The 23,954-nt window shown below is 35.5% G+C and overlaps 3 protein-coding genes across 5 annotated transcripts; 1 reads left to right on the forward strand and 2 right to left on the reverse strand.

The window, feature by feature from the left end:
* The first annotated feature begins 9,543 nt into the window (after positions 1-9,543).
* LOC109212175 (cytokinin riboside 5'-monophosphate phosphoribohydrolase LOG8-like) lies at positions 9,544-14,173 on the forward strand. Its single transcript, XM_019375798.1, has 7 exons — positions 9,544-9,731; positions 9,853-9,950; positions 10,571-10,601; positions 10,762-10,861; positions 10,966-11,036; positions 12,816-12,959; positions 13,904-14,173. Exons 1-7 carry the CDS (start codon positions 9,636-9,638, stop codon positions 13,982-13,984), a joined length of 621 nt encoding a protein of 206 aa, XP_019231343.1. The 5' UTR covers positions 9,544-9,635; the 3' UTR covers positions 13,985-14,173.
* A 307-nt stretch (positions 14,174-14,480) lies between these two features.
* LOC109212172 lies at positions 14,481-16,931 on the reverse strand. Its single transcript, XM_019375791.1, has one exon. It carries the CDS (start codon positions 16,359-16,361, stop codon positions 14,694-14,696), a length of 1,668 nt encoding a protein of 555 aa, XP_019231336.1. The 5' UTR covers positions 16,362-16,931; the 3' UTR covers positions 14,481-14,693.
* A 2,179-nt stretch (positions 16,932-19,110) lies between these two features.
* Positions 19,111-22,547, reverse strand: LOC109212174. Of its 3 annotated transcripts, XM_019375797.1 has the most exons (4): positions 22,380-22,547; positions 21,572-21,676; positions 21,232-21,433; positions 19,111-21,132 (listed from the first exon to the last, which is right to left on the reverse strand). In XM_019375797.1, the coding sequence occupies exons 2-4, from the start codon at positions 21,585-21,587 to the stop codon at positions 19,227-19,229; spliced, it is 2,124 nt and encodes a 707-aa protein (XP_019231342.1). In that variant the 5' UTR covers positions 21,588-21,676; positions 22,380-22,547; the 3' UTR covers positions 19,111-19,226. The 3 variants fall into 3 exon arrangements, with proteins under 3 accessions (XP_019231342.1, XP_019231341.1, XP_019231339.1); XM_019375796.1 differs by having other exon boundaries at positions 21,232-21,676; positions 22,389-22,547; XM_019375794.1 differs by having other exon boundaries at positions 21,232-21,676.
* Between the last annotated feature and the right edge of the window lie 1,407 nt (positions 22,548-23,954).

The following is a 23,954-nucleotide window of genomic DNA, read 5'->3' on the forward strand; positions in this document are numbered from 1 at the left end:
AGGTGTTTTGGTCGGGCTTTTGATCAAATGCGTATTTCGAAAGTTTTTAAGAAACTTAGGCTTGAATCCGATGTAATTTGATGGTGTTGGTGTTGTTTGTGGTGTTTTGATGATTGGATCAAGTTTGAATGATGTTTTAGGATGGGTTGGCACTTTTAGTTGAGGTCCCAGGGGCCTCGGGGTGATTTCGGATGGTCAATCGGACCAATCTTGGCTTTTGAAAGTTGCAGATTTCAACTGGAATGTTGCAGACATTTCTGTTCTTTGCGATCGCAGGAGGACCACTGCGATCGCGTAGAAGGTTTTGGGGAGCTGTTATGATTACTCATCGCGATTGCGGAATAGTGTATGCGATCGCATAGGTTGAGGAGGTTGTTCATTGCGATCGCATGAGGTGTATTGCGATCGCGTAGTGTTAAATGGACCCGAGGTCCTGAGGGGTACTTTGTTCAATGCGATCGCGGAGTAGGGTATGCGATCGCGTAGGTTTGATTGGTGAAGCAGTGCGATCGCAGTGAAGGGGTCGCGTTCGCATAGGCCATTTTGGAGGCCTAGGGAAGTTGTCTTATGCGATCGCAGAGGCTTGGATGCGATCACACAGAGTAAAATCTGGGCTGGCAGAAGGGTTTTATTAAACATTTCATCCGCGAACCAAGTCCCATTTCCACAATTTTTGAGTAACCTTGAGAGCTTTTGACGAGGATTAAAGAGGGTTTTGACTGGGAATCGATTGGAGGTGAGTCTTATGGCCTAGAAACATCATTTTATTGTGGATTCAACACTTAAAATTCATGGAAAATTGATTAAAAAGGGAAGAATTAGGGCTTGACTTTTGAAATGAAAATTTGGGGTTTGAGGGAGCATTTGAGCTCGGATTTTGGTAAATTTGATATGTATAGACTCGCGGCGAGATGAGGAATCCAGTGAAGTGAATTTCTGATTTTTCGAGGAGTGGGCCCGAGGCTCGGATTTTGCCAATTTAGTAATTTTCGATATTTTTCGAGTCTTTTCAATTGGGTTATGTTCCCGTAGCCTATTGTAATGTATTCCTTGTGGTTTTGATCAGATTCTACGCACGAGGAGGTTGATTTGCGAGGCAAGGGAATAGCGAGCTAGGATTTTGGCCGGCTTGAGGTGAGTAATGATAGCAAATGATATCCTGAGGGTTTGAAACCCCGGATTTGCACAACGTAGTGCTATATTGAGGTGAAACACGCGCTTAATGGCGAGCGCGGGGTTGTTTACCACTGGGGATTGTGACTTGGTCCGTCCCATTTGATATTTTACCACATAATTGACTAAGCTGATTTGTTTATCATCGTTATTTGGGCTTATTTCCATGTTTTGGGCTTAATGCCGATTACTTGAATCCTTCAGGGATTGTTATCACTATTTCCTCACTATATTGATACGTCATTTGAACTCAGTCCCTATAATTATACTGTTTTGCAAACTCAGCCGCCTTAATTGAATTATGAGATTTTAATGACATTTTCACTGCTGTATGGGGCTGAGAACTATTATTTTATTGATGTCGAGGGGCTTATGATGTTTCTGGACTGAGTGAGGCTTTCAGGCCTTGAGCGTATTGTGAGGAGGCTTTCAGGCCTCGAGTGTATTGTGAGGAGGCTTTCAGGCCTCGAGTGATATGTGAGGAGGCTTTCAGGCCTCGAGTGTGATGTGTGAAGGCTTTCAGGCCTTATGTTGATATAGCGCTTGGGCCGTAAGGGGCCCCTCCGGAGTCTGCACACCCACAGTGAGCGCGGGTACCCATGTGATATGAGAGTGAGCCCGAGGGGCTGTTATTATGCTGAGTGACTGATACTGAGCCCGAGGGGCTGATACTGTTCTAAGCGATTGATGCTGAGCCGAGGGGCAGATTTCTACTCACTATTTACTTGTTGATTTACCTGATTTTAAAAGGAGATTTCATTCGATTCTTTACTGTTTTACTGTTTTTACTGCCAGATATAGAATTGCTTTGTGCAGTTATGTGTTTTCATGCCTTCGGTTATTATTTATTATTATTACTCACTGGGTCGGAGTACTCACATTACTCCCTGCACCATGTGTACAGATTCAGGCATAGCAGAGTCTGCACCTGAGCGCTGATTTCCTTCCAGACCAGGCAGCGATTTGGAGATACGAGGTAGCTGATGACGTCCGCAGCCCCTTGTCTCCCCTATCTTATATCACTTATGTTTTCTTCAGACTATTGTACCGGATATTATCTTTGTAGACTTATAGCAAACTCTGTAGTAGCTCATGACTTGTGACACCCCGGTTTGGGCTGTGTCGGGATGGTTTCCTTTGTTTTTATCGCTAATTCCGCATTAATGACTATATTAAGCATGTGTTAGAATTGTTAATATTAATTAATTGCTTCAAAGGAGGTGTTGCGTTGTTCTGGCTGGCCTTGTCTTCACGAGAGGCGCCATCACGACCGGGTTGGGAATTGGATCGTGACAAGCTGTTACAGAAATTAAAATGGAGTCGTTACCCAATTAACTACAACAGTTACAAGAATTAAATCTTGGGTGTTACAAGAATTAAATCATGGCTGTTACAAAATAATAAATTGGACGTTACAAAATCCAATTCAAACAGAAAGAATTTGGACATATTCTGACAAGCATGTATTTGGTCATTTTTCTAGTAAGCTCAAAAATTGAAGTCTTTACCCTCTAATGTTTATTTTACGAACTTCAAGTCTTTTCATTTTATCGTAGGAGTCTAGGCCACGTGATTGATTAATCTGTCGAACCGTCTACTAATTATCGACTTGGTAAGCTATCACCTCACCAACTAGTTAACCAGATGCAAGCCCCTTCTCCGGCGGATTCTTCCTTTTTCTTCTCAGCCTATAGTATATTGGCAGCCGTTTTCAGTTGTTGTTCTTCCCCCAACGACAAGTTCTTACATGTTACTCATTTGCCCGCCAACGGAAACAACACTTTCCGTCTGACTTTCATGTGCTAAGCACGCACCAGCGTTCTCGAACTCTCCATGAGAATCATAATTACATTACTTATAGCTTCTATGTTCGTAGAGAAAGCAGATTAAAATTTGTTTTTCATTCTAAAGCACAACTTGTATCCACGTGCTTCGTATTCACCCGGAGCTAAAATTTATAAACATTCTTCTTGCTAAAAATTGTCATAAATTAAACTATTATTATCGTAGATCCATATATATATATAAATGAGTAATTATGCTTGAGAGATTTAGAATTTTTTTGGTTAATATACATTATTTCAAGTTTTACTTTAGTGTTGTGATCAGGTTTGTTTTGTTTACGAATTTGGTATTAGGTTTACTTGTTCTTGGTACTACTAGTGTCAATTTATTAAAACAACTTTAAAATGCATGATCAAATCCAAGTACTTAATTAATTAACCTAATTAAATTGACTCTTAAGAAACTATCAAACCCCTTCTTTCTTTCTTTCTAGAATGCATGATTGTGTAACATAGCAAATTATTCCACGTGTTTTCCAAAGACAAAGAATGATAGAAAAATCAAGAAAAGGAAAGAAACTATTGCCATATTCATCATTTCATTGGTGGATGGTGGTGGTTTGTAGATATCAATTTGTTTCTTTTTAATTACAATTATTAATAAGTTGCTCAATAAGAAGAAAAGTTACATGATTATATTTGCAACTAACTGAATAAAGCATGGAATTTTTTTAAAATTTTATTTATTATAATGGAATTTGATTTAATTAGTGGTTGTTGAAGTGGATGATAGGCCCCTCCCTTCTTATCATCATAACCTTGATTGCACGCTTGCAATTTATATAATTCTGTGTGTTGCCCATTAATATTCTTGGTTCAGTCACTTGAATCCTTTTATAGACAAATTATTGCTTTCTAAAGATACCGAAGTAATTTATTTATTTAATAGGTAAGTAATAAAGTTGATGTCACGTGATTAGGAAGTCACGAGTTCGAGTTGTCGAAACAACCTCTTGCAGAAATGCACGATAACGTTGTGTACAATAGATCCTTATGGTTCGGCCTTTCCCCGGAACTTGCGCCTAGCGGGAGCTTAGTGCGCCAGGCGGCACTTTTTTAATATGTGAGTAATAAAGTTGCTGCCATGTGACCAGGAGGTCACGGATTCGAGCTATGGAAACATCCTCTTTTAGATATGCAGGATAAAGCTGCGTACAATAGACCCTTATGGTCCAGCCCTTCCTCGGACCCCGCGCATAGCGGAAGCTTAGTGCACCGGACGATTCTTTTTTTTTAATATGTGAGTAATAAAGTTGCTGTCATGTGACCAGAAAACTGCGTACAATAGATTCTTATGATCCGACTCTTTCCCCGACCTTGTGTATAGCGGGAGCTTAGTACACCATGCTGCCCTTTTCTAATACGTGAGTAATAAAGACGGGCACAGATATCCTTCACAGTAGTTATGCCAGTAAAGAAAAAAGCTACGTTTACAGATTATGAGAGGGAAAACCTTATCGACACCATGTGTTTATATAAAAATAATGAATTCCCTTTCATGTATGTATATATGTATACATTTATTATCACTTAAGCATGATTAAGTGATATATAAATTTAGTTTAATGTGTAATTGCTAAGGTTAAATTATTAATTACGTTTAGGACTCAAGTTGAAAGTAAGTATTTTCCATTAGAGGTTCCCTGTAATATTAGTTGATAATGATTAATGACCAGTGATTTTCTCTGATTACGAAAGAGATGTCACTGGTCAAACAAGACTTAAATTAATCCTCGTGATTTGGAGAGAGGAAAACCATTAGCAAGCAATATATAACATCACAAAAAAAGATCGAAGACCCCACCCTCTAATCACCCTCCCCCCCTTCCCCAAGAGAAAAAAGAAGAAAAAACAATTGAGTAGAATTCCCTCTCTCTCATTCTCTGCAATATTGTTCTTGTTCTTTTATTATTTTATAACACGTTATCAGCACGAGACTCTAACCAATTGAGTAGAAGTTTTGGGATGGAGCATAATGGTTGTCAATTGTTCCATGAACTTCCTTCACGATTAAATTCTGGATTTAAGGTAAGTATTTTACTTTATTTTTCTCTTTTAGATTCTTGACATTCTATAATTTGATTTTAAATACGAGCAAAGACAATAAATTTTGATTATAACTCTCATGGAGTTAGTAAGAAATTATAACCACCCAGAGTGGTAAAATAGTTATCCCTTGCCATGACTGTGGGCAAAGAATTGAAAACTCGTCCCATTGAATTTGCTCCATTCTCATTCCCTTAAGAGAATGTGATAGCAATATGTGATAAGTCTGAAAGAAGACAAAATTATTACCATGAAGGTATCAATGGATGTGGACGTGGCAATAGACGAAATTATAATCGTCATCATTGTGAAAATGAGAATAATAAGGATTCTCAAAATAATCCTTCCCTCTCTGAAAGTAATATTTGTCATCGATTTGACATGAGATTTTATAAAGCACATATAGATGGTTATGGTCCATTCATGATGTGAATGTGACAACATCTGATTTATGAATACATATTCATTCTTCAAAGAATATGAACGTGCTAGTGGTAGTGAATATACCACACTCACCTCTAAAAGGAGGTTTGAGATGATATAAGAAAATAATGTCATTATTATGGCATGAATGGTCATTGGTCACGTACCTATTGTACGCCAAAATATTTTGGCATTGTGATTGTTAAAAGACAACGGTAATGCAAGAAACAGATCTTGCATATAATTTTGACCATAACCATAATGGTATAACTTTCTCTTTAAAAGAGATATTCACCATATGGGTGTTGATGAATATGTGGTACTACAAAATTAATTGAGAACTCTGCAAGAGCCAATTATACTATTTTGTAGAAACACAATTAATTAACAATAAGGTATTGTGTTGTAGTAAGTCTCAAAGAAACTTATTCAGTTTTCAAAGTATACGCGAAAACGGTTGATTATATTGAGACTATAAATAAAGGAAAGATTTAATATCTTCTATTACTACAACTTGTAGCGGGATAATATGTATATGAAAAGCTACCCGCTTTATTCTCCAGTTTGTACTACCCAAACAAAAAAATGCCACAATAAAGAGAAGTTTATTGATATAAAAACCTATATCATAATAAACTTGGAGTTTATTGATAATTGCACACGTCATGGTGTAAATATGAACTTTATCAATATTGATAATTTATTCAGTTGGCATAATTGGTTTAGCCATATTAGTTTAAGCATGATGTGCAAAAATAAACGAGAATTCACATGGGTAAATATTAAAGAACTAGAAAGTTCTTTACGAATTCTCTTATATTGCTTGTTCTTATAAATTAATAGACCAACTAAAATTGGGATTGAATCCCATGAATGCTGGAAATATCAAAGGTGAATATGGGCCCATTCACCTGCCATGTATACCACATAAGATGCATCTATGAGATGGTTACATGTGCGATTATTAATAACCTGCAACATGGTGTTTTGCGAGGTAACTTGATCAATAATTTAATTTCGAGCATAATTTCCAGATTTTCTATTCAAGATAGTTTATCTTGATAAGTTGGTTTACATCACAACTGGTTTAGCAAAATAATTTATTGAGTGCCTCCACTTAGTAGCTAAACTATTGCTTATGAGAACATAGTTATCTATATCAGTTTGATATAGGTTATATACGAAAGTATATTACATTCTCCCCTCACAAGTGGTTAAGAGTCAGGAACCAAATAATTCCATCTTATTATTATTGATGTGCGGTGTATATTTTGATTAACACCATAACGCACAAAGGTGGATTCTCAAAGTTGAGGTAACAAGTTAGTTTTTCTAACATGTGGAGGAGACATGATAAACAGTTGAGAAAAAGTTATGTGGAATGAATTATCATTTGTACATTTAGATCCTCGAATAAGATAATATGAACTTGAAGTTCATAAAAGGATAATTCATTTGCAATATATTGCAAAGCATGCCAGACGCATTTGCTGACCCAAAGAAAGTAACTATATTCTCATTGCAAATGCTCCTATTTGAATAAGTCCTAGAAGGACAAAGTCTATAGTACGCTTAAAGCGTATAGACAAATCGGTTTCAAATAAACTTCTTGATAAAGAAGATGAGCAAATGATCATAGTAAAGGAGGCAAGTGATCTAGAAGATCACATGACATAACACTTTATAAAATCTCATGAGAGATTCAGGTACCTGAATATATGAATGAAGAGATCTCTATGTTATGTCATTATGAAAATATATTGAAACTGATATAAAATCTTTGTCGACGTCAACCTTCAAGAAGCTAGTGCACAAGATTGGGATGTGAAGGCTCAAGGATGTGAATTGATGCTCTCATCAGGGGGAGTTAATGCGCGTTGCACTCTTTTTCCCTTACAAGGTTTTGTCCCACTGGGTTTTCCTTGCAAGGTTTTTAAAGAGGCAACCAATAGGCGCATTTCTAAACATGTGTACTCTTTTTCCTTTTTCTAGAATTTTTTTTCCCATTGGGTTTTCTTTTAGTTAAGGTTTTAACGAGGCACATTATCTGTTGAATAGACATTCAGGGGGAGTGTTATAAATAGAATTTTATTTATGGTGAATGTCTATATTTAGAGAGATTCTAGGGTTTATTACTTGGTGGCTAAGTCACCCTCTCCCTATAAATAGAAGGTTCTATTCCATTGTAATTCATCCCAAAATTCAATAAGAATTCCCTCTCTCTCTTTCTCTGCAATATTGCTCTTGTTCTTTTATTATTTTATAACAAGATTAAAGATATCGGATAACTCTGTCTACTAATGTTTAGGTAAATAAAAAAAACCACCTAATATTTTTTTCCCTTTGCTAAAATATATTACAAGGGTTAATTATTATCTTTTAAGGATAAAACGAGGACAACTAATTCATATTCTTGTGAATAAAATTTAAGAAACCCTTTACCTGGGATTTTCCAATGTAAATTCAGATTTAGTCAGGGCCTAATAAAGATATTGAAGGCCAAGTCGTAAACCCCCCAAAAAACATGATTTGTTACAGAGGAATTTTCATAAAGCACTATAAATTAGAGGCTAGTAACTATAATTTGCATAATTACCATTCATAGCTGCTATTCAATTGTTACTAGCTTGTATGATGTATTCAAACACACAACAAATACAGCCTATGTCAAATGTATGTGTTCGCGTAACGAATACAACATGTATCGACTGTATAATGTAACCATTCGCATATTGAATACAACATGTATCGACTGTATACTGGGGTGTATACAAAGGATACAATCTATATCGACTGTATTCAAACGCGCAACGAATATAACCAAGGCGAAATACATAAATACAGAAAAATAAAATTCTCTTGCTAAGAGTCGAACTCTACTCTCCGTTAACTAAGTAGATACTCTAACCAATTGAGCTACAAGAGCTTGTTGCTGTCTCTTAATTCAAAATAATTAATCTCTTATTTTATTGATTTGCTATAAATTCAAATATAGCTACGAATGGTAAATTTGCTAAAAATATAGCTACGAATGATAAATACAGTATATATGTTTGACGTGCCACGTAATCCTTTGATAACTCTACGCAATAGAACAAAGAAATTGCATTATTTGTCATTGATGATGTAATTCTTTTTTACTGACCTGTAATAAAATCAATAGTTGTTACCACTTGGTATCATTTGGATATTCTCCAACCTCAAAAAGTTTCCGAATAATCCTCTAAGATTCTGGTGGTGATATTGTTGAAGAATTTAATATCTCAATGAATTTTCAGTACTCCTCTATTTGTTTATATGGAGTATTTCAGAATAAAATAACTATAGTAAGGTATCTTAAACTATAAAAATTATATAGTATCAATTTTACAAAATAATTAAAAATGTCTGAGAACAATGTTGTCTTTGCTACTTGTGGATTTAATATGTTTGAATAAAATTTTACAAAATTGCCTTTAAATAAAGTAGATTGACTTTCTTAGGAGTTAATGACAAACGAAATTCCAAAATGGTATCAGTATAGCCACCTTAATAGAGTTCTAAAGGACAATAAGACTAATTTCAAAAGAAATTTTAAAATAGTGATCTTTATACTCATAACCAGCCGGTTTTGCTGTTTACTTTTCTTAACTGGTATGTACATATTATACATTGATTATATATAATCACTATACATATATTATACTCGTATTATACATGAATTACACATATATTATACATTCGTCGGTTTTAGTTAAGTGGTTTGATGAGCGTTTTTTGTGTTAATTCCTTTTAAAAATATCGAGGAAATTAATTTGATCCTAGAAGGTGAAAAGGGCTATTTTTGGTGTATCCACCGCAATAAAGAAAATGTGATAATTTTCTTTGACTTTAGAAAAAAAAAAACTTAAATAGAATTTTATTGCGATATAATAAAAAAAAGTTGAATAATTAGTATTCCTGTTACAACGGGCCATGCACCTTGCCCTACCTACATGTCATGCAAGCCTATCATAATGGTAACTTTTTATAATTATTTAATTTAATATTGCTTATTTATATATATCAAATCATTTGGTTGACCACTTAAAGTGAAACTCTTTAAAAGTACTCAAATCAATCTGTAGCTATTTGTTTTGAAGTTGAAGGAAAATTAAATATCATATTCATATGGACAAATTCAGGAAAATTTGTGTCTTTTGTGGAAGCAATTCAGGCAATAGGAAAATTTTCAGTGATGCTGCTCTTGATCTTGGAAGAGAACTGGTCTTTTTTTCTTTTTCTTCTCTTTATATGTGTATTTATACAAATTTCTCTTCTATTTCTGTTTTGATAAAAATATTATTGGATTTTAGAGGTTGTTATTATTAATAAAGAGAAGTTTTAGGTGGAGAGGAAGATGGATCTAGTTTATGGAGGAGGAAGTATTGGACTTATGGGGTTGGTTTCTCAAGCTGTTTATGATGGTGGATGCAATGTTCTTGGGTAAGTGCGAATCCTTCAACCACCCCCCCCACCCCACCCCACAACCCACCCTCACCCTCACCCTCACCCTCAATCAAAACCCTAGTAAAAATTTGTCTGCATTAAGTTTTACGCCAGATCAATTGATGCATAAGTGTTTGCGCATGCTTCTTTCATGATTACTTATTCTATATTTGGTGTAAACATTCGGTACAGTTGAGTTTTAATTTACCATCAAACCCTATTAATTTTTTCTATTTTTTCTTGTATGATTAAATTTTGGAAGGATTGGAGGGAGAAAAAAAAGAGGAAAAATTTATTGACACGTATTGTTTATACCAAAATACTGTAACTTTTGTGTTTAAGTACTCACAAAACTAAGATGAGAATGTGTGTTAATTTTTCACAATTAAATAGTAAAAGTACCTGAACAACGCATGTTATATATTTATTGAGTTAATGTAAACACGAGGTATAAGTAATTTTTTCCAAGAAGGGATTTTATTGTGGTTCAACAAGTGAAACATAGTAAATTTTGAATTGGTAGGGGTTTTTGTTTGTATCACAAGTTGGAACCAATTTTCCGAATATATGATTAACTTTTATTCATTTTTTTCCTTTTTTTGTTGTCAATTGATTAGAATTATTCCAAGAGCTCTTGTTCCAGTAGAGGTACGAAATAAAATCTCAAACACCCTCCTTCCATTCCTTCCCCCTTTAATTCTTTTTATTTCACTCCCGCTTTAAATACAGTAAAAGATACGTATGTATATAGAAAAACGGGTTCAAGATTTTAACTCGATGAGTTCAATATTTAATTAAACGTTAGCAGATATCGGGCCATGCAGTGGGAGAAGTATTAGTAGTATCTGATATGCATGAAAGGAAAGCTGAGATGGCTCGTAGAGCAGATGCTTTTGTTGCACTTCCTGGTAATTAAAACCCTAATTATATATGGTTTTTAATATACTTTGATTCATATATATTTGAAATTTGAATTCATAATATATATTATTATTTGACTTTGATACTGAAGGAGGGTATGGAACAATGGAAGAATTGCTTGAGGTCATAACATGGTCACAGCTTGGAATTCATGAAAAACCAGTAAGAATATTAATTAGTTTTCTTCTCTTTTTAATCATACTATCATATGTGTGTATGTTCAAATAAAAAAATTTGAGATACTCTTATATATTGAATAAAAAATTGATTACTGATAATATAGCTATCTTTTTGCTGACGTAATATTCTAGGTAATACATGTTGAAAATGTCTGAAATTGAATGCTTGGATTTGTTTTTTTTTTTTTAACTAATTAATTAATAAACTTTATAGGTGAAGGAAATAGCAGGTTACAAAATTTAAAAAGTATAAAATACTCCTGTTTTAGTTTGATGCGACTTCGAAAAGTCTAGTTTTGGTTATAATTAATAGAATATTAATCGAAGAATTAATATAGTACAAATTTGTAAAATAATCAACCAAACCGAACCATTGACACCCCAACCAATTGAGCTAGCCCTCAACCTCGATAGGGTTATATAAATAGTCAACTTCTGATACTTTAATTTATTAATGACCAATGGGATTGCTGACTGATATTTAACTGTTTGATATTTGATTTCCAATTAAAATCTTTATTTTTGGCGAGAAAGTAAGCATCAACTACGCTTACTATTTAAGAATATATCTTTCTTATGAATATTCTCTTCTTCTTTCTTAATAAGAAGAGAATCTCAATCAATGCATGTGTCATACTTCACATAATAAACTCATTCAAAAGAAAATTAATTAATCCAAATCATATGTGAAATGAAGATTTGAGATCTCCTTTTGGATTATTTTTATTTTAATAATTTCATGATGTGATGTAGACATACCAAGTCTGTCTTATTGTATCATATTTTTCACCAAATAAACTCAACCAATACAATAATAAACTAATCCTAACCAAATGTGAATCCAAGATTTTGAGAACTCTTTTCCATTATTTTATTTTATGTCATAGTTGTAGCTAGTATGGCTATAAATAAACAATGCTATTTAAATTAATAAACAGAAAAGGACAAAAAAGGTGAACAAATAATCTAGCTAGTCACCATTAAATCTTTAGTAATAAGAGGCATTTATTTTTATATTTGTTAATTAAACATTCATGCATGAAACCACAAGTTAGATACATCAATCAAATTAGATAGCAATGACACGATTGTATTGACATTCAACTCGACACCCTTCCTACCTTGAAAAGGATAGATAGACATTTCTAGAATATCACAAGCCTATGCATTTTTGCTTTATTAAATTTTTTATTATTGTGGTATCCGAACTAGCTTCTGCGTACCTCGACTAATTTCACGAAGTACCTATTACCTCCCACTAGCATAGATCATGTGTAACTCTATCGACCAAGACTTGGACAGAATTATCTTATGATATGTTTTGGTGATTATCAAGAATCATTTTAATATATATGATTAGAGATTTACATGTCATATAGTTTTAGTCCATTTGAAATTTAGACGTAGTTGATTGATTGATACTCCTTTCGGTCCACAATAAGTGATTTTTTGGCCTTTTTTCGTGATCCAAAATATCTGATTTTTCTAAATTTCAAGAATGAATTAATTATTTTTTTCCTACATTGCCTTTGGAGTAAATAGTGTTGGAGTGTGTGTTAGGAGTATTTATGTGAAGAGATAGTAAATGTTAATATGGTCAATTTCATTGCTGATTAATTTTAAAAAGTAAATTTCTTAATATGTACAAAAACAGTCAAAAAATCACTTATTGTGGACCGGAGAGAGTACCTCCTTTTCAGCATATCTACTGTTACCAACAATAGATATAATCCTAGTAAAAGATTGCAATATGTTGAAACAGGTTGGATTATTGAACATAGATGGATATTATGATTGCTTGCTTGGATTATTTGACAAAGGAGTAGAAGAAGGATTTATTAAGCCTTCAGCCAGAAATATTGTCATATCAGCTACAACAGCCAAAGAGCTTTTAGAAAAGATGGAGGTATTTTCTTTAACAATGCTCCCAAAATCTTATTTCATACAACTATATTTCAACAAGAAGATAATAATAAAGTACAGTCAAATCTCTCTATAACAATCTCGTTTATTCCGAATATTTTTGGATGTTATAACAAATTGCTGTTATAGAAAACACATATTATAATAGAACATGAGATTTGGTTCAGGAAAAATTTAGCTTTTATAAAAAAGTGTTGTTCTATAAGGATGCTGTTATAGAGAGATCTGACTGTAGGTGAAATCACGAGAGACCAGGGCTTAAATTCAATAAAGAAAAATGTTAGGTGATTTGTTTCCATCTATCTAAGTTTTAGTGGGCAGAGTTACCTGATTATGTTGCTCGGGCCCTTCAAAAATGTCGTCGGGTGTACATCAGATCCTCCAAAAGTAAGTCCATTTTTGGAGCATCTGACACATGTATGACAACATTTTTGGAGAGTCCGAGTAACATAGTTACGTGATACTTATATTGATGGGAGTCAAACAGTCGAGGTGTGTGCAAACTGATCCAGGCACTAACCTTATAAATAAAAATTACATAATCAGTACTTAGAGGTCTCACAAAGAAAAAGAGAACAGAAAAAGGATATTGGTCTGTTAAGAAACACCAGAGGTCTTGGGAAGAGAAACAAAACCAACAAAGTTGCAACTATCACAAGGGTTATGACCTATAATAGCAAGAATGGCTACAAAATAACAAGTTTATTACAGCGACAACAACAGCCTAGTGAAATCCCACATGTGGGGTATGGGGAGGGTAGTGTGTATGCATCCGGATACACGTGGGGTCTGGGGAGGGTAAGATGTATGCATCCGGAGGAGTAGAGAGGCTGTTTCGATAGACCCTCGACACAATAAAATAAAAACAAAGTAACAAGTTAATTAATTCAGTAAAAAGTTTATTAATGTTGCTGTTCCCTTTTGCAGGATTATGCACCAATACACAATCAAGTACCACCAAGCAGGTGTTGGAACACTAGTGGTGGACCAGTGACAAGAAGTTCATAATTTCTGGCTGGAGTTTGTCATATTACTCAAGTGTGAAGGTTGTATTTTTCATTGTTTGACAAACACTTTTTAATTTACCACTCACATGAAAATTCCAAGTGAAAAGGAATACACAAAAGAAAAAATACTTTGGTTTTGAATAGCAAAAAATGTTGTAAATTTGGTAAAAGAACATTGATTTGTTTTGAATGGGATGAGATTCAACAAAGCTGGAACTGGTCCCTCATTGCATATTGAAACAAACCTATGATCTTGATCTCATCTAAAATGAGTCAAAACCCTCATTCAAATAGGAAAATGAGTTACTTTTCCTATAAACCAATACATGCATATGAACATACAAGAAATAACTTAATGTTTAAACAGGCACTTCAGCTAATTTTCAGTATTTCAGTTCTTGAACATTATGCTAAAGAAGTCGAGCTTCAATATCCGTCCTTGGAAAAAGAAGAGAATAAAACTAAATAAGATGAACGATAAGTTTCTGGAGACAATATAGAGGCAACAAATCTCAATCTAGTGAAGATTATAGTGCTGAATATTGTACAGATGTGTAACGAGACAAGCGTTTAACCAATACATTAACGAACAACTATTATCACAGCTTGAAAGAACTCAAAAACCTCCAATACAGAACTAACCAAATATTGAAACAGGGGAAACAAGTGTAATAACGTTTACGTAGCACTAAAAGATATCTCCTACCTGTCTAACATGTATTAATTCCATCCTTGCAATCTTTTGTCAAGTTGTAAAATGTCTCAACCCGTGATTTTGCTCGAACAAGGACCTCTGTGTCAACTTCAACTCTCATATACCCATCAAATTCAACTGGGTGGCCACCATTTAGTTGCGTTGTTTCATTATACCACTCACTTGTGTTACTCCACAAGTAGTTATAATCATCAAGCAAATGCACCTTGTAGTGAGATCTAAGCTTATCAAAATAATTATAGAATGGCTCGTTTGTGGCAACATACAGATTCCTCCAAGGTTTAATAATTCCTTGAAGCTTTGCGACAAGGGAATCGGGGGATGTATCAGCATCCAGGTGGGGCCATAACTTCTTATTCTGTGCTTTCTCTCCGCGAATAACATGAACAGCATCAAAATCCCAGTCCATGCTTCCACTAATCTCAGTTACTATATTCATAAGTCTCTTTGATTTCCACAAAGCTTGCCACGGTCTCTGGATGTATTTGGCGGAAGGCCCTTCACAGACCCGATACCAATAGTTCTCAGGTTCAGGAGCGTCGAATTGCCTCCATATAATTGTGCTCTTATCCTTCATTAGTTCCAAGGGGGACACTTTGTAGTCCTTAACCTTTCTTACGGAGATTTTCTTCTTGTGTGTCTTATCCCATTTCTTCCAATCTTTAAGGAAGTCACCTTCCTCGACAATGGATGCAGTCTCTTTCAAATGTTCGAAATCAAAATAGAACCTAAAGTCTTTTCCCTCCTCATCCTTATGACTACGAGTGTGAGAAGCTGCCAAACAGATACTCAAATCCATCACGAACGTACGATTCAAGTACTGAGCCTCACCCAAAGCACATAGAAAACTCCATAGGTACTGGTTCATTCCTTTACAGTAATCACCACCCCGTGAATAGTACAAGTATCTCCCGTTCTTGAAAGCTGAATCTGATCCCAAGATCGGAATTGTATCATTGATCTCCTCATCCAGAACAGGTGGAGCAATTTTGGCCTTCGGACTAGTTCTAGTGGAATTACCACGGAGTCTTGGGCGACGGGCATTTACTCCTGAATGCCAGCGACCTGCGTGAACCACTTTGTAACTACAATCATCAGTAAACCCAATCTTAAACCTCCGGAAATCCCTGTACTTTCTCCAAGATCTCTCTTTCTTATTCCTGAACCTCCACGCGACATCACACTCAGTCGGCTTCGATCCATTAACAGGTGTTCGATAATCCAAAAACGCAATGGACTTAAAAGCCTTCAAATTGAACCTCTGAATCGTGATCAAGATCCGAGGATCGGAACAATTCACTACAGTCACATCCTCACATCCTGATTTCAAAGTCACATTGGGCAGTTTCTCTTCAGATTTCTCAATAGTAGCTTCAGTAATCGGCACTAAAGGAAACGCTCCATCAGGAGCTGCCATGGGAGTAGTGGCAACATCTTCACCAGTTTTTAGGACAGAATTATCAATTTTGAATGTGGCATTTTCAACTTGTGTGAAAACTCTAGTTAAAGCTCTAGAAGATTCCCATGGATCAGGTGGTTGGTATGTAATAGCAACTATAGTAAATATAAGCACAGAGAATACAAAAACTGAGAAACACACATTGCTTATAACTTTTATCAAGTTTTGCCCAATTGGGTCAGATGTTGAATTCAATTCCTTCATTTCTACAAAACTCTTAAGTCTCCAAATCAAATGCAAATCATCTAAACAAAGTACCAAGATTAAGCTAAAACAGAGATTTTTAGGAAAAAATCAAGATAATGGCTTACTCACCTCAAATCTGAAACTGACCATTTACTCAAAATTACAAAATCAACAATAAAAATTGAATCTTGGAGTTGATAAGCACTGAAAACCTCAAATTTCAGATGCAGAAAAGATTGGATCTTGGGGAAAATTTAATCTTTTCTGAAGATAAACTGGGTACGAGAGAGCTAAAATCTTAGTTTTTATAACTGGGGTTTGAGTGAAAAATTGGATCTTGAATTGGGTTTGTATAGAAAGAAAGGTTTTTGAGAAATTGGAAAAGGATTTTAATTGATCTGAGCTTAATAATGGGGATTAAACATGCAGAAATTTAGAAACAGATCTGAGAAAGATTTTGATATGATAAATCCTGTGTCTTTACTCTGAAGGCTTTAGGACTTTAGCTATAGAAAATTGAGATTTTCTTCTTCTTTCCCTTTTTAATTAGTTTTTTTTCTTTTTGTTGTTGTTGAGTTAGATTAATTTCCACTGCTAGTTTGTCGTATTGCTGTATGAACAACAGTTAAGTGAGCTGTCACTATAACTGGTACTGTGGACTCTGGTTGTTTGAGTGCTATGTCAGCAAGAAATGGGGACCACATTCCAATTATTTTTAGTAAGAGGTGTTAAACTATATAAAAGTAAACACGCCCGAAAATTAAGGGAGTCAATACATAGTATATATACATATAAATATTTTTTTACTTACCTACACAGTATATTTTTCCGCGACCTTTCCTATAAGGTGGCTCGGCCACTGACACCCCTTCGGGGGGGGGGGGGGGGGGGGAATTCACTGTGTAGTTAGGTAAAAAAAAATTATATGTATATATACTATGTATTGACTTCCCTTAATTTCCTGGTATGTTTACTTTTATATATTTTGGCACCCCTTCGTGGGAAAAATTCACTGTGTAGTTAGGTAAAAAAAATTATATATATACTATGTATTGACTCCAAAATTCTGGCTCCGCCACTACCCACATAGAAGAACTATCTAAAAGTTATTTTTTGCAAAAATAAAGGGAAAAATAGAATAATGGAATTCAATTTCCATCAACTTTTTTTCTGCTTTTATTGTTGTTTTTTTCAAAAACAAGTGATACTATGATCCTGTAAAATTAATCAAGTTTACAGTGTAGCCAAAAAGGATTAAATAAATTGAGATGATGGTTTATTCAACAATAATGATGATGATTGAATGATAATTTACATTTGAACAGTTAGTTCTTTTTTAGAACTATTCCTTTCACCATTGTAATTAAATTATGGGGCGAGTACATAGATAGTCATTCTTATGGATGCTATTTTAAGATTAGTCAGTACTTATTTTATCCTACAATTTTAAACATAAAATCCTAACTCCAGAACAATTTATGGCATTTTTTGTCCCGAAAATTTGAACTGAAAAAATGAAATTCAGGACGCATTGACTAATTTCTAAATAGCAACCCTAGTGGCTACAACAATAACAACAACAACCATCCAGTGAAATTCCACAATGTGGTCTGGGGAAGATAGTGAGTACGCAGACCTTACCCCTACCCTAGAGAGTAGAGTGACTACCTAGTGTCATTTCTACTTAAATTATAACTTTCAACAATATTTTAATTGCTTGTAAACAAAATACAAATGATAAGTCCATAAAATGTATGATCGTTATGAAGTATTAGTATGGAAAGAAAGGCTCTCAATGAATCTTAGTTCATCCTTGTTTTCTTATTTTCATCCGCCGGCCCTTCCCCGAACCCCGCGCATAGCGGGAGCTTAGTGCACCAAACTGCTCTTTTGCTAGTATCACAATAACTATTTAAAATCCAAAGGCGTTTTTAGTCAAGGAAGATTATAACTTAGAGAACGAGAAATCGGCTATGACCATGAAATATTAATGTACTTGTCTATTTGAATTAGTGGGTAAATGGTTGAACGAAGAAAGTATCATTGTATTCTGATTTATGACTTAAACATGCCGAAAGTTGAGAAAATGATAGAACTCAACAAATAATTTGTACACAGTTATCTCTAATTCCTTTCTTGATATATCTAAATTGCAAATTAGTGAAATATCTCCTCATATTTTTATTGAGGATAATTCCTACTAGCCTCAAAATCCCAATGTTGTTGTTGTTATTGTTATTCTTCTGTTGTTGATGTTGTTACTAATAGGAAATTATGTATGGAAGAGACTACAACAACTTTTGGTTGAGAGGGTAAGAAAATGTCATTCTCACTTTTCTTCCTATAAATACATCCTAACGGTCTTTTTTACCAACTATTTGGTACATAGGATCTGAATATAAATCCCCATTTCACGCTCAACATATACTAAAATAACTAAGACCTCAATGGCGAAGAGGTTAAAGGGTCGGCTTTATGAATTCTCACTTCTCATGCCACTCCATTGAAACTCACCTCAGGCCAATATTATACAAATTTAAAAATAAAAAGAACTAAAAGGTCTCAATATCTTCTACTGGCACGAAAATGTGCCTAGGTCAGCATCTCATCTATGTACGATGTATTGTGAGGATTTATCATAAATTGTCTGGTTTTACGCTGCCTTCAGTCCAGCAAAACTTTCCTTTACCCGGACTTGAGACCAGCTGTGCGAGCGTGCTCACACAGGTGGACTCAAAATTTTAAAGCAGTTATTGCGAAGTACTGCTACACTCAATAGTATGTCTCATTGAAGGGCATAAAGTTCAGTCATAAACCCTGCACTGAAAGCTTAAACTGGAGAAAGGGTTCACTGATAAAATTGTTGATACATTGGACAATAATTTACTGTGCTACAGAACTGCATTTAGTACGTTTATTATGTCCAACACCACCACACTTGGAACAGCGTATAGGTCTTTTTACAGTTTCAACTTGGGGTCCTTTGGGTTCTTTCCGGGGACGGCCAGGAGGTCTTTTGACATGCGGTGAAAGTGGACACAACACGACATCATTACCTGAAGAAGCCGAAGAAACGATATCATCTGGATGTGGTATATCAAATTTTGCTAGTTCATCCATAACTTCAGCATATATATGTTCCTGTGTGTCTCTCTTGTACCAATCAGCTACATACTGGAAAATGTTCATATCTGCCAATGTAATTGCACTACATGCATGGCTGCATGGTATGCCTGTCATTTGCCACTCTAAGCATGTACATGTCCAGAGTTTGAGATTTACAACTTCTTCTCTGCCCTGTAGCTCTCGTAGTTTGAACTCGATATCAGATAAAACCGTCACTGCTAGGTTATCGCCGACCTTTTGATTTTCAAAAATCTTTTCAGCGACCCGAGGACCAATCTGAAGGTTCCATTGTTCAATTTTGAGCTTGTTATTCTGTAATAATATATAAAGCTTTTCATGATAAGCCTCCATCAACTCTAGGACATGTACAAACTTCTCCTCCTCTATAAAAGAGTTCAGAGCATCCATAGAATTACAATTCAGCTGATCCCACCGAGGTTTCCTGAACAAGGCATTAGACCAACGCTCCGGCTGGCTAGCTATTACCCAATCATACAATTCTCTGCGGAAAGAACAGATCTTGCCTAGAGATTCATTATAACTATCTAGTGTTCGTGCATAGGCGATGTCAGTCAAGTACTTCAGTGCAATCTCCTTACCTCTCCCTTGCACTTTAAAGGCAGTATTACCATCAACGAATTTATTGAAATTCTCTTTTACACAGTGAAAACAAAAGCTGTGGTTTTCATCACCAAACATTTTGTCCAAGCTGGAGAGAAAAGGAAGACTTGCGCCTGAAACTATGACGACCTCGCGATTTTGCACAACAAGCTTTAGCTTTTCTAGAAACCATATAAGATCATCCTCATTCATGGAGAGGAGAACGCCATAAGATAGAGGATACATCTCATTGTCTGCATCCAAAGCAGAAGCAACTATAAAGGAGCTGTTGGGTAGCCCATTCAAGTTGTAAACGTCAATAAAGATCAAAGGTCTACATCCAACATGGAAGCCACGTATTGAGCAGTCATATGACACGAAGAGCCGCTTGAATCTGTTCTCCTCGGTGCACGACCATGTAGCAATAGTTCCGGGCATTGCCTCAATTAAGCGATTGCATAGCCAGGGAATCAATTTATAAGATTCACCTGACTTCTCATCAATTGCCTCCCTTATCCTCTGCTTCACACTCCAAGCCTGACGGTAGGTCAATTTGATTGCCAAATTCTTCTCAGCATCCTCACACACTTTTCTAGGCAAACAATCAGGACTACCCAATATTTCTTCTTGCATGATACCGCCCAACCACTTCATCCTGATCCGAGGCTTCAGCTGTGATGAATCTAGAGGAGGATGTGAGTGAGAGTCAACAAATTTCCTAATGGAAACATTTTGAGATTTCTTCTCGATGCCAGCACTCACTTTCCATGGGCACCCATCAGCAGCACAATGGATGCTAATGTATCTAGGTTTATTGTGCAAAATTCTGTAGTGAAATTTATTTGCAATTGAATACTTGAAAACTGCAAGCCTAAACGCATCAGCATTCTCAAAAGCTTGTCCTTCCCCAACAAGTAACTCACTCCAGTTGGCAGCAGCATCTGGAGTTCCATCGGTGATCCACTGGTGTGAAGGTGGAGGGGTAGGAGTAGGAGTATCAGCACTAACTTGTTCTTCCTCGGCACTTCCGAGAGAGACTGCTTCAACCTCAGTGGTTGAAACCCTGTGGCGGATTATACAACATTATTTACAATCAAACTTTAGGTAGTCAAAAAGTTTGCCATAATAAAGATCATGTGGACCAGTATAAGGCGGCTATTACCTAGTGGTATCCACATTAGGAGCAACTGCAGAATTAGACTCTTTCTCTGAACTTGACGCATAAACATGGGCAAAACCATCATTAAATTGTAACAGTGTATCGACACCTTCTTGGTCTCTCAGCCGTATCAATTGGGCCCTATCAAACTTCACTGTAAACTGCAAGACCTTATCTGAAGGATCAATGCCTAAGCGGTCAAAAACTGCATTCACAAAATCATTGTACTTTATGCCTGTCTTCACAATAATCTGATCAGTAATACCTCCCACATATGAAGTGGATCCATCTGGAAGCACCTTATTCTTTCCGCCCCAATGACAGAAACAAAACAATGTTTTACCTTCCGTTCCCATCATGAAGTAGTGTACATGACCACACAGCCACAAAGGGTAACGATCTTCAAAAACTTCTTTTTAGAAGGGTAACAATCTTGAAAACTAAATACCTGATCAGGAAATAAAATAAATTTAACAAGAGTTACTTATCAAGGCTGAATGTACTACTTAAAATCATAATTTATAAGAAAGGACACAAAAGCACGGGGATTAGCCAAGCATCTTCGAATACAAGATTAAAAGCATGTTTTTCCCTATAAGTAAATACATCTTAAGCTATCATGATCTTGGAACAAAACCAAATTCCAAATACACGATAGGGATCAACATCCAACACCAAAAAACCAGGCAAACGACAAAATTTTCGTTCGCAGGAAAAAACAAAAAAGAAGCATTTTTATATGTGAGTACCATCTATGCAGGTTATTTCAAGCAGAATAGCCGATTCCCATCATATCATCATGAAACATAAAATTAAAACATATGACGACTGAGAAAGATATAGGATTTCATCAAATTTTTACAATAAGGTGTCAAAACAGAAACCCCCCACCTCCCCCCCTCAAAAAAAAATCAATAAGATTCCAACTTCAACCAAGAATCTCAAGATTCGAAAATGGGGTTCAAAAATAATTTTACACAGCATTTTCATAATTTGCTGTAAAACAGAAAATTAGCAAAGAAGACAAGCATATTAAGCCATAGAATTTCATCAAATGCAAGAAGGGTCAAAACAAAAACCTCAGTAAAGAATAAAGTTTCAGACTTGAAGCAATGATAAAAATACAGAGCTAGTTTTGAGCATAAATTTACCCTTTTCACCTTTATAAGCTGCAAATCAATGAACTTTAACCAAATGGGGATTCTCTAATATGCTTTTGAAACTAAAAAAAGAAATTCCCATTTTGGTCCACTGGTTTCAGTGATGAATTAGGGCTTCACTATTCAGTCGGGTTATGGGAATTGGGTAATCTCCCTCGCGATGCCAGTAATCTGTTTATGATATAATTTAAATGTTGAATTGGCCCTCAATCTTTTCTTTATGTGAAGTTTGTCCCTTCATATCTAGAAGTAATTTTTGTTAAGATTTAAAACCGTTTTTTCAGATATTTTAAATAATAAATTGTGTTATAAAATAATGACTGTAAAATAAATAAACTAAAGATATGTCACGACCCATTTCCAAAATAGATCGTGATGGCGCCCAACACCATTGTCAGGAAAGCCGACACGGAAATATAATTAAGTACTCATTTTTACTTTTACCAAAATAACTGCAGCAATTCATTAAGTTAAAGTAAAACCAGGAATGAACAGTAATGTGCCAAAATAGTTATACAACCCCAAAATAATAGTCTACTAACGTGTGTGCCAAGAACTGGTGTCACAAGTAATGGGCAACTAGTAGAATGTACAAAAGAATAAAACTATCCTACTGTCCGAGATAGAATAGACAACAAAAGTAAAGAAAGACTTCATCAAGCTGCTGAAGGCACAGGAAGGGAGCAGCTCACCATGGCAGTCTCGAACTATGAATCAGGGGCACGCACCAGACTGATAGCCAGATGTACCTGCCTCAGATCCTGTACAATTAAGTACAGAAGTGTAGTATGAGTACATAAACAATATGTACCCAGTAAGTATCCCATCTAATCTCGAAGAAGTAGTGACGAGAGGTCGACTTGATACTTACTAGGGTCAAATAATATAATAAGGTGTTATGCTAAGCATGGGAGTCACAGATAATCAACAGTTTGTAGCAAGAGATAATAAGTCATGTTCTGAACAATTTTGCAGGCAGCCAATTACCTTTCAAGTATTTAGCAGGACACGTCATGGATAAGATTTCACATAGATATCATGCGCACATTGTGCCGAGGTCGACGGCCCGATTCAACAGAAAATAAATTGTGCACTGCCAGAGGATCGAATGGCGCGAACCATAGATGCATCTATTTCTACCGAGGCGATCGGCCTGATCCACAAATATGAATTAATATCTAGAAAATACATGAATGCGCATTTATTTCCAAGTAAATTCATACAAGCGTCCAACAAGTGTATACATTCGCTTATATTCCTTTCCAAGTCTCTAGCGTATCCTAAGTGATCACATTAGCAAGAAAATATAGCGACATTCACAAATATAGCATGATACGAGTCCTAGACTACCCGGACAATTAACATAATAGTAGCTACGCAAAGACTCTCGTCACCTAGTGCGTACGTAGCCCCCGCATTGAGTAGCAAATTACTCAATTATTACACCTATGGGGACAATTCCCTCATACAAGGTTAGAAAGGAGACTCACCTAGCTCCAAAGTGCACTTTCAATACCAAGAACGAGCCCAAACCCTCAATTCGGAGCCGAACGATCCCAAACTAGT

This window comes from Nicotiana attenuata, unplaced genomic scaffold (assembly GCF_001879085.1).
Source record: "Nicotiana attenuata strain UT unplaced genomic scaffold, NIATTr2, whole genome shotgun sequence".
Classification (NCBI taxonomy): domain Eukaryota; kingdom Viridiplantae; phylum Streptophyta; class Magnoliopsida; order Solanales; family Solanaceae; genus Nicotiana; species Nicotiana attenuata.